The sequence below is a fragment of the Poecilia mexicana genome, unplaced genomic scaffold, assembly GCF_051168715.1.
Source record: "Poecilia mexicana isolate PSO_F unplaced genomic scaffold, ASM5116871v1 scaffold_8, whole genome shotgun sequence".
In the NCBI taxonomy this organism is placed as follows: Eukaryota; Metazoa; Chordata; class Actinopteri; order Cyprinodontiformes; family Poeciliidae; genus Poecilia; species Poecilia mexicana.
In genome coordinates this window covers 18,711,921-18,723,209 of record NW_028263377.1, presented here as the reverse complement: position 1 = coordinate 18,723,209, position 11,289 = coordinate 18,711,921, and the positions used below count along the sequence as shown (strand labels likewise).

At 34.5% G+C, this 11,289-nt stretch overlaps 2 protein-coding genes across 3 annotated transcripts; both read right to left on the bottom strand.

Annotated features, from left to right (window-relative positions):
• Nucleotides 1–53: 53 nt before the first annotated feature.
• stxbp2 (syntaxin binding protein 2) lies at nucleotides 54–9,810 on the bottom strand. 2 transcript variants are annotated; one of them, XM_014983366.2, is made up of 19 exons: nucleotides 8,684–9,810; nucleotides 7,198–7,247; nucleotides 7,029–7,110; nucleotides 6,798–6,874; nucleotides 6,609–6,684; nucleotides 6,377–6,480; nucleotides 5,806–5,954; nucleotides 5,631–5,715; nucleotides 5,121–5,251; nucleotides 4,908–5,015; nucleotides 4,540–4,597; nucleotides 4,354–4,419; nucleotides 3,929–4,009; nucleotides 2,344–2,485; nucleotides 2,083–2,192; nucleotides 1,880–1,978; nucleotides 1,709–1,794; nucleotides 746–906; nucleotides 54–640 (listed from the first exon to the last, which is right to left on the bottom strand). In XM_014983366.2, the coding sequence occupies exons 1-19, from the start codon at nucleotides 8,718–8,720 to the stop codon at nucleotides 582–584; spliced, it is 1,761 nt and encodes a 586-aa protein (XP_014838852.2). In that variant the 5' UTR covers nucleotides 8,721–9,810; the 3' UTR covers nucleotides 54–581. The 2 variants fall into 2 exon arrangements, with proteins under 2 accessions (XP_014838852.2, XP_014838853.2); XM_014983367.2 differs by having other exon boundaries at nucleotides 746–903.
• Nucleotides 9,811–9,960: 150 nt separating this feature from the next.
• pet100 (PET100 cytochrome c oxidase chaperone) lies at nucleotides 9,961–11,196 on the bottom strand. Its single transcript, XM_014983368.2, has 4 exons — nucleotides 11,042–11,196; nucleotides 10,800–10,886; nucleotides 10,638–10,670; nucleotides 9,961–10,328 (listed from the first exon to the last, which is right to left on the bottom strand). The coding sequence occupies exons 1-4, from the start codon at nucleotides 11,066–11,068 to the stop codon at nucleotides 10,248–10,250; spliced, it is 228 nt and encodes a 75-aa protein (XP_014838854.1). The 5' UTR covers nucleotides 11,069–11,196; the 3' UTR covers nucleotides 9,961–10,247.
• Between the last annotated feature and the right edge of the window lie 93 nt (nucleotides 11,197–11,289).

Below are 11,289 nucleotides of genomic sequence, written 5' to 3'. Positions count from 1 at the left end.
GGCTAACTTCAGATCATCTTAAATGTCCAGGAACTAAAGGAAAAACAAACATCTGAAGGTTTTATTTTTATTGAATAGAGACAGAAAACACCCAGCAATATATTAATTTAGTCGTGCAATACTTCAAAAATATTTCATTACAGCAGTTGAGATTCTAAGATACAATTACCTACATATGAAAAAAAACCCTAGCAGCCTTCAATCTTTTACTTTAACTGTCATCTCAGTAAGTCACAATTTCACTAATTGCATCATGTGATATACAAGTAACCATCTTGGCAAATCAAACAGGATTTTTGGTTGGTAATAGGTTAATCAAAATACATGCATCTATATAAATATTACATATCTAGTCACTAGAACATAAGCATCTAATCCAGGCAAAACTACATCCACAATAAAATAAGAGTGAATTATAGAATAGGCCATTTCCTTCCACAGTTACATCTATAGGTTATCTTCATATTCAAATTAAGTTAATACATTAAAAAAACAGCATACCAGAAACCAGTCAAATGAAAAACTTTTCCTTTATTCCTTGTGCTTTTACCTACTTAGGGACTAAGATATAAATTGGAAATTTATTCCAGACCCTTCAAGTCATTAAGGAAGGTGGTTGGAGTCAAGATGTGAGAGGATCCTGTCAAGACACAAAATGTAAACATTGATAATTAGAAAAAACTGGGAACTTTATTGCAGAAAGAGCTTTGAGAATTACAACTGAAAAACTAAAAACATCTCTCACCAATAAGCACTTCCCATTTTCCATCAGTGCTTCGAGTGACTTCATAAGCAGAACGCATCTCTGAGTGTGACACCCCTCCAACCACAAAAACAATCAAGCGAGGACCACAGCGATATTCTGTTGGAGACTTATTTTTGTGCCAGTTTCCAAAACGTGCACTGCTGTAAGAAAGAGGGAGAGAGAAAAATCTACTCATCTGGCAACAAGTAACCATTTCCAAAATATAAGTAGTAGTCATATTTTGGTAACACTTTGACAGGATGTGCATAAGCATTGTTTTGTAAGTACTGACACTTTAATGCAAAGTTGGCACTTTTAAATGAACTTTAAATGCAACTTTTAGAGCAACTTTGCATTAAAAGTGTCATTATTTACCAAATGACACTTTCATAACGGCCACAGACATTCATAAAGACTCCTTCATGTTTATGACAGTGTCGTGTCAGTCTTATGCACACCCTGTTAAATAAAATGCTACCCATATTTTTCATTGTTTTTTCTGTTGGGCTTAAACACGTTGCATAATGATTATGTCTGCATTATGATAATCTTTTTCATAATGGTTCTCCAGTCAAACATTCAACCCATCTTGTCTGGTTTGCACAGCCACTATAATATGGAGTTACTTATATTTAATGCTGCACTTTGCTTAAAAGGAAGCAGGAAAACATTGTGCATTAGACAGATTATAACAAAATACAGACGATCGTTTGCAGAGGAAGCCTCATCATGATGGGAATTCCCTGGGGGATTGCAGTGCATTCAAAGTAAAGCTGACCTATTTTTGGCTTTTTAACTTCAACTTAATCTGTCAAAAGCTTGGCTCCAATTTAGTTACAGGGATAAAAGCTTTTATTGGACATTACCTGATATATGCTTTAATTTAAAACATGTCAGTCATTTTTTGGTATGCCCAGGCAAATTCTGTCATGTATACTTTAAAATGTTTGTGTATGGATCTACCTGACCGCAGTCTGAGTCGTGTTGATTGGTGCTGGATTAGAGATGAAGGGCCACTGTTTCTTATCCAGTTTGTCTTCTATAGCATTCTGCAAAAACAGAAGCACAGAGTGTGTCAAGCGCAGAAATCAATTTAGGTTGACAAAATCTAAAATTGCACTTCATCATTAATACCTCCATGATGTCCTTGATGGTGGGTGCCCATCTAGAGAGTTGGTAGGTACTCTCTTTTCGTTGCTTGCGCTCTGGCAGCGTGTTGCCAGTGTTGCGGCCCTGGCAGAAAATAACCCATGTTTACAAATAAAGAGGGAGTACAATATTATTAACAGTAGTTGGAAAACTTGAACATAACAGCTCAATTACATTAGGAAATTTACCCCAGTTATAATGTTACAGCCAATGTTTTGTATGTTGTAGATAATTTTGCTGTCTTCCTGCGTTATGTTGGCATGCTGGATGAGCTTGGTAAGGTTCTCCTGCCCAATGCCTAAAGATATTGACTCAGGTGAGAATATGGTTAAAACTTTTTCCAACATTTTATGTGCTATATTTTTTTCCCCAAGGTAAAAATATATAGCAGACAAAAGTTAGCACATGAAGAGTTAAATAATGCTCATTCAAAACATAATATGACATACCTTTTTTCTTGTGGAAAATGTACAGCAGAATGATGCGGATTTTGTCATAAGCCCCAATATCATTGTCGAGCAGCACAGGAACAATGCTCTTCATGGCATCTTTTAGAGCTTCCCCCTCTGCGTTTTCTCCCATTACCAGGTCCTGGGGAAGACAAGTCTTAGTTAGCTACTGACCGCAACTGAAAAAAAATGAATCATCAACTCAGGTCAGCTGACAGTGAACAGACAAAGCAGCTGCTGACATAAGAGCCTGCTCCTCTACTTTATTCCATCTTTTTAACAATGCAAGGACTGTCACAATCCCAGCAGTAGATCATTTCATTCATACACAGTTCATAATGCCTACAGTGCAAACATTAAATGTTAATTTTGACATCAATTACAACAAAGTACCCGCAGAAAAAAAAATATTTTTGCAATCTTTTTTGTTGAAAGAAGGCATGAATGTTTAAAAAAGTCAAAGTGAGTTTTTTTTTTTTTTTCTCCCCTCAATACGTTTCTTGTGATCCTGTTGACTGTTTGCAACAAGACGTTTGATGGTCCTGTGATCAAGCCTCAAATATCTTAGCAATTCTAAGAGTACTGTATCCCTCAGAAACCTTTGGTCATTTTAGCCAAATCTCTTTTTTGTCCCATTCTGCCTAAAGAAATGAAGCTGCCTAATACTTAAGCACATCTTGATGTAGATACACATCTTCTGTCATGCTTAACTCCAATAAGCATTCAAGTCCATCTAGCTTGAAGTTAGAACAAATGCCTACACCCTTGCATTATAATGTGCACATAATGTATCAAATAATGATCAGCGACATTGCATTAGACATTTATTTATGGTCGCCCAACACTTTAAACAAATGACAGCTGAAATGACTATTGGTGTTTGGACCACACAGGCCATCTTAGAGCCAAAACATGCCCACAGGATTAAAGAGGCAGCTTTCAGAGATGCTGACAATCCATTAGTGCAGATGAGTGATTTGCTTGTACAAAAAGCACCCATTAACACTTGTATCCCATAATACCACAAGCATGCCTTGATCTTAATTTCCTGTGTGCTTGAGATTCATCTGGCATAGAACCAAATGTTGCAGGGCACATCCCCTCTGGAGGAATGTCTGGCACAAAACAAAACACAATGTGGCTCAACACTTGTGTGGACTGTGGCTTCCCTGAGTGCTCCAACTGGCTAATGAATGAATATAGCACAATGTAATACATGTGTACTAAATTCCTATCAGCTCAGTTATTATGCAACAGCTTATTCCATTTCTGTAGACATATGGATGTATATTGCTGCTCCCACACTTCTTATGCAATACTCAGATCATAATTTACTATTAAACATCACCGGCCAGTACCAATTGCATTTGAGCACATCCAGAAAAGCTAAAGTGAAAAGAAAATAGGAAAAGGTGACAAGCTGAAGTCAAATATTGCACAGAATAGTGTAATTCTCTCTGTTACTGTCAGATTCAGACTGAGATTAACTTTTAGAACTAATTCCAATAACATTTGTGTTTACATTGAAAATAAAAACAGCAGCAAAAATAGCTGCAATAATGCTGAAGACATACTCCACACTGACCTGCTCCACTTCACAGAGTTTATCAAGAGACGACTTGAATTTGGTCATGCAGGCTTCTGCTAGGTGCAAATGAGTCGAGTACTGTGAAAGAAATGGGGTACAAAATAACTTGCTTAAAGAAATGTAGAATATATTTTATGACCCAAGCAACATTTAATTTTACCATGACAGAAAAGCATCCTGAAATAGCTCAACAAAGCAGTGTTTAAGAAATGCCAACACTTGATCAACTGCCATTATATTCGCAACTGATCAACATAAAAATATAAGAAAGCAAAGAATCGGTTTGTTAAATGAGCTTGTCATGCCTGAAGATGAAGGAAAAAAAGCACAAACTATGATCAGCATTCTTCATTTTGATGATTTAAAAGCTAAAAATTCTCATAACTTTATAAGGATACTAAAAAAAACTTAAAACTTCTCACCATGCCGAGCTCCTTCTGATACTGTGGCATCTTCTTTAACATCTGAGAAAGGTCTTTAATATTGGCCTGAAATACAGAAAAAGTGGCAAATATAAAAAAAACTTCTGATTATATAATTACCGATTTCTTATGTACAACTTTCTCCAATATAAATTTGTAATAAACAAGCAAGCAACATGCACTTACATTATCAGTAGACATTCTCTTGCTTTCGCAAAAGGTGCGAAGTAGTTCCGTCACTTTCCTGCAATAATGGGTTAAGACGTAGTCAAAATTTTCATGTGTAATCATGCTTTAATATTTTTTCATTAACACAAATATCCTAAAGCCTTAAACACCAAACTGTAATTTAATGTTTAGCTAAATTTTTACTGTCTTTAGCTGCTGCAATTATTATTATGTAAAGTAGCAGTATGCAGTGCAGATTAATAATTTACTCAATTTCTATTTTATCTAATATCCCAATACTAAAATTTCAAAATAGCAAAACCAGGTGACCAGAACACATGGAAATGTCACACAATGGGATTAACGTATCAAAATAAGAAACCCACTTTGTTACATCTGCGATGTGCATGTGCCTGAGCTGAACCCAGAGCTCATCATCTTCATCCAGTAGCACTTCTCTCGCTTTTGAATTCCCAATGCCGGTTGACTGGTAACTGAACAGTAAAGCATCATGTCAAAATAATTTACGCACAATTTTTCTTGGGTAACTTGCAAGTGACTGACGCATATTAGGGGAAAAAAGTAAAATGCTGACATACGTATAGATGTCTTGTTTGATATCTAGCAAGTCATAAGCCATTGCTTGGAAGGTCAGCTCATGCAGAACAGGCGAGATGGGATCAAACCCACGATCAACAATCAGCAGTTGGGATCGTCCCTTATCTGGACCCTTTTATTTAAAAGACAACAATAAACAAACAAGTCATGCTTTCAATTTTTTTTTTTTGCAGCTCAACATGAGTCAATATTTAAGCAAACATGCAAGTTCTGACATCAATGAAAGCAAACCAGATGCTTAGATGACATGCTTATCAAATTCACTTTATACGTAGAGGCAAAAAGAGAAAAGATAGCAGTAATACATGCCTGTTAAGACCCATCCTGAAAGAAAGGAAATTTGAGCTAAGAAAGACAGAGAATAGAAGAGTAAAAGGGAAAAGGTTCAGCGAAGCTTGTATAAAACCCCCCAAACAAACAGAAAACAAAAAACAGAAAAAAAAGTAAAGTCAAGTGCTGAAGATGGAAAACTGCTGAATACATTTCCTAACCTCCCCCATTTTTGGGTTGTCTGCTTTGTGAGCATTAAGGCGCTGGTAGATCTCTTCAGCCAGTTTAGCGTTTTCTTCCGGTCCCCTGAAGAAGCAAATTATCACACACCTTCAATCAGCAAGCAAATTAAGCGGCAAACTAATTTTTAAATTTTGTGCGGCATGTTTTTCATACTTGCGGTATCGGATTGCAGGATACTCGTTAAGTGTGTCACACAGTGTTGCAATCTGTTCTGCAACATTTTCCATCATTTTGTTTCTGTCACTGCTTTTCTCGTTGTTGTAGAATGAGGACAAAGAAGTTGGATCATCCAAGGAGAATACCTGCAGGGATTAAAACAGATTTATCTTTATGTAAATTTGTTTTCATTAAATTGTCAAGTAAACCATTTACATAAAAAAATTATTTGCAGAACTAATCTGCATTATATTGCCGGTCAATTAATAAGCATGGCTATTTATCATCCATGTTTGAAAATACAATCATCTTTAAAAGTTTTTTTTTAATAATTAACTTTATTGTAAGCTTTAAAAACATAAAAAGAAACAGAAAATATGCTTCCTGTCTAACACCAAACACAAACACTAAGAGGAACAGGACAGCATTTAAGAAATAAAAGAAAATGACTTTTCAAAGAAACTTAAACATGCTGTAAATCAACAGGAATTAGATACATCGGTAACAAAATAAAATTTAAAAAAAATGATACGATAATTATTATTATTTTTTTTTTTTAAGTGCTGACCTGAGACTCATAGGGCAGGAATGCAACATTGATCTCTTTTAAAGTCTTGGCAAACTTGGCAACTCTGGATTTCCCAATATCAGCAAAGAGATTGTCAGGACAGGCTATGAGAAACAGGAAGTGTTAACAAAAGAGGTTCTTTGAAAACTCCACATTTATTGTTACATCAGGTATTACTGTAATACATCTCAGAATAATACGTGTCCAGTATTTAGAAATGCTTGCATCTTACTGTCAGTGAAGAAGATGTGTGCTGCCTTGTAAGTAAATGCTGCATCTTTAAAATCATTGATTAGGGCACGAACTGACTGCAGTTGGGGAAAAAAATTTGAATATTTTAAAGATTTTTGAGCAAGACTTAAGTAATTTTATGAACTGTACCAAATAGATCCTAAGATAAACTTCAATAAAAAAAAGTAACCTTCTCCACTGGTGTAATCAAATAGATGGCCTCCAAACTTGCAATTGGCTCCCTGCGTTTGTTGATGTCTTCCACAACTGAAAAGCAGACAGGGAGTCATCAGTGCATTGCAATTTTTTTTTTCTAATTCAATAGTGATTCCGAAAACTCTGTGAATCGATTAGATGCCCTGGCCAGTTGGTTTGTGCCATGGTTAGCAAGCATTAAGATAGCACCATAATGCACACGTACTAGTCACACCCTCAGCCAAAATGTCGGACATCTTGCAGCATGAGGAAAGAATTCTCATGGTCATGTGATCCACAATTAAAACCTATGGATGGACATAGAATAGGTCAGTATCACAAAACAGGCGTGAAAATAATGAAATTTTTTTATAAAATCCCTGAATTCTTATTACCTTCCATTCGCCTTCTTTCTTTACGCTCTTGATGACCCCAGTGAGGATTTCTGCAGAAGAAAAAGATATCTGTTAAAAAGATATACATTATATAAATTTAATCCAACATCAAAGAACTGACAAAAAAAAATCCATAAAGTACCAAAGATTTTAGCATCAACCTAAACAAGTAAATAAAGTTAAATATTGAAAATATTATGTCTGTGATAACACTTTCCCCCCCTAGTGAGTTTCTCTGTTGTAACTCAATTTTGGAAAGTGCTTTTTGATGCATGGAAGGGTGAATTGGAGGATTTGTCCTGATACTTATCATGGCAAGTATCATGATATTGTGTATCACTAAGAATTTCCTTTTAGTGATAAATAATACAACTTATTATTTGTATTAATACAAATAATATTTGTATATTACAAGTTATTATTTGTATTAAGAACTTGTATTAAATAATAATTTAACTTAATTAGCATTAAGTTAAATTGCTAATGTAAATAATATGGTCAGTGAGAACATGTTACTAAATAAAACAGTTATCTTCAATGACCATTACTGAAAAAAATAACTCTTTATTATCATAATAATAATACAATTCGCCATGCAGGAAACTGTGAAACATTGCACACAGCTATCAGCAAGTGTTTTTTTTTATCTACAAATCAAAGAGAGAGAGGCTCGTCTCAGAGCCCAGTTTTAATCTCTACCACTGAATTAAGTTTTTGTTTTTATCTTAGGAAGGGGTGGAAACTGTGTGTTCGTCAACATTTTTGATCACTAATGTAAATTAGAAATTAAAGAAGCAAAATTTCTAAGTTAAATTTCAGCTACTTTAAAAAATATATATAACTTCAAAACAAATATTGGTTTTAAATTACTTATACAATTAGCAGAATTTAGTGCATAAACATTTCTGCTTATAGAATATAATCATCCTGTATAATTTAAGCTTTCTAGTGCATCGTAAATTGGGATTATTGAAGAACATAAACACATTTCCAACTGCCAACATTAGTGAAATGAGTGTCTTTGCTGTTAACTTAAGATTGGCATAAAACTGATTAAAAATGTGTGATCTTGTTAGCATGTACTAGGTTGACGCCTAAAATGTATCTTATGTTTAAATTCATTTCAAAGTTGGCGAACTTCCTTTTACATAAGCTAGCAGGTGCTAGCTTAAAACTTCTGCTGTCGCAGTTTTTATTTTTCAAGAATATCAACAGAAACAGACGTAGATTTCTAACAAAAAAGCTGTTAACCACATGACGCACAATAGTGCCTTTTACCCATATCTTAATATTATTTAATTCCTTAGCAGAAGGGTTTTAATTGGAGTAAAACAGGAAGAGGCGTCTGGTATACTGACAATATAAACACAGTTCTATTATGGAAGTCTTGAATATGCTACAAGACAACAACAAACGACCTAAAATACCTGTACCAACTTTTAAAAAAAGCTAAAGCTTCATAAGTTATGACCGATATTATACTTACTGTCTCCAACTACCGCTTTCAGTCCACTCGGTGCCATCTTGACGGGAGTGTACTTTAAAGTCAGTCACTTCCTCATGTTCAATGGCCTTACTTATAGAAAGCTCAACATTGCCACCTAAAGTCGGTTACTATTATTACAATATGACGGTGCAACAAAATCAGACTGTTTCATGGGCAAGTAACAAATGTCAGTTTCTAATAAATAAAGGAAAACATATAAAAATAAAAAATAAAAACAAAAAGAAAGCTAGAAAATATGTTTAATGGTGATCCGCATTTTATATTATCAAAACATCATGCAAGTAAATCTCATGTTCAAAATGAATGACAGCAAAAAAAAAAAAAAATAGAACACATGCGCAAAATAAGTTTACAAACTGAGAGATATATTTCTGGATACTTCTCTCTGCCAAATGTGTCAAAGGCAATCATCCAATAGGCTTTGGGAAACACATGTCAACACCTTTTCACCATAAGATCTTCAGCTGTTTATAACTGTAGGAGCACATCCAAAATGTAAGAGTGTCTGGAAAAGGAATCGCAATTCTCTCCAGAGTATTCATCCTGGAGAGCTTATTGAGCTACTGTAAGTTGGCTCATGGTGTCATTTCTAAGCATGCCAAAACTCAAAAGCTCCTTAAAGTACCTCTTAAAACAAGTTGTAACCAGGAAGAGTGCAACACATCAATGATCAAGTAATAATATTGCTGGGTGACAAGTTTAGTTGTGATGTATATGAGTTTTAAAACAGTTTCCTGTCTGCTGAGCAAAACAAACAAAAATAGAAAGGGAGTTCTCAAACAATCATCCTAGTGACAATAATAGCTCAAACAATCCCAGACTGTTTTAAATACTGATTTATGCTAACTTTGCTGATCTCATCATTTGGCAATATATGGTACATAGTGGTTTACACCTATTGACTTGATTAATTAGATTTTTTTCAATCCTTAAGTTATATCTTTTTAAACCAAATTCACAAGACAATAAAAGGAACTGAATATGCACATTTGGATTATAAAGGAGTACAAGCATCTCTGGAAAGGTTCCTAAATCTTTGGATAATAACATTGTAGCCATAAATAAAAAAAAAACAAACATACGCTGCAGTCTTTTAGTGAACTGCAACTTGAAAAAGTTATGCAGAAAACTACGGCACTTCTGGAATGTTAACTGATTTAATAATAAATCCTCCTACAAGGTATGTTTGTTTTTCCTTCTTTTTAAAATTATTCTTGATCAAACCAGGCAAAAATAAAACAACAAAGTTGGTAAAATACATTCAGAGTATATGTTTAATCTGCATCACACATAAAAATATGCAGTTCCAGAAAACTATGTGTAACATAGTATCACAAATACCCAAAGAAGAAAAAGCAATTGCAACAAAAATAAATATTGTATAAAAAACATGTCATTATTAAATTTAACATCAGGCAAATCCTTGAAAACTGCCAGGCACACCTTCAGATCGCATTAGTCTTGCAGGTCTTCCTGTTGTCTCATGCCAGATTAAAGCAATCTCTTTTCCTCAAGCAAATATTGCCAGAAATTTGTTTTTACTTCAGTTTTCAGACATTTTTTTTAATATCTGTTGCTCCCTTCGAACACGCATCCGCTCTTTAAAGTTTTCCAACTCTTTCCGCTGGAAAAAAACAAGAAATGTTACACAAATGATGACAGAATTATTGTGGTATTCAGAAGTTCATATAGACAAAATCTGAACAGAATATCGCTCTTTATTTGAAAAAAGAAAATCAGCTAAAAGTGAAGATGAACTAAAAAACGTGACAGAACAGGTAATAAGTGCTTAATTGTGTATTGTTTATAAGTTAAAATCAATTCTTTTTCTTCGATTGTTACTCTAAAAACAAAATCTAGTGTAAAAAAAAATCTTGTTTTCTTGACTTTACTAAGTAAAAAAATTTATAAACATCAGTCCTGTGCATCTCACCCGTGATTCTTCGTCCGGTGGAAAGATTTCCCTCTGGGAATTATAAAAGGATTAAAATATGAAAAGAAATATAATTATAAAAAATAGAAGCATGAATCAATAGAATAATTTCAGACGGATTGGTATGCAACATTAAAACAACACACAAGGAAAATGGCTGACCTTTCTCTTAACGATATACTCCTCGAAGTACTCCGCCTGGTTTGAGATCCAAAACATGGTCACGGGAAAAGATAAATAGAGCATCATCTGGGCAAGAAAAAATGATCAGAAGAAGGTAAACACAATACTGTAAACATCATCTACCTGCATCGTAAACTGACAAAGAAAAACGTGTCTTAATTTTAAAACGTAAAAGTTCAGACTGACATTTTTTTGGTTAGTTTCTTTTAACTTTTACTTACTCTGAACATCTCTATTTTAACGCCCATTTTCACGTCAAGTTCTTATCCACAGCCGTATTACCTAAACTCATAACAGAAGACCTTCAGACTGATTTCCGGGTATTTGCTTCCTATTCTTCTTCTACCTCCTTAAATTCAGTCACATCAGTTTTCTGCAGTATTGCCGCCACCCCTCTGTCTGGAGTCTAAGTGCGCAGGATGCTAGTGGGCAAAATAGTTGGAATGATAACCCTTGTGCCAACATTGTG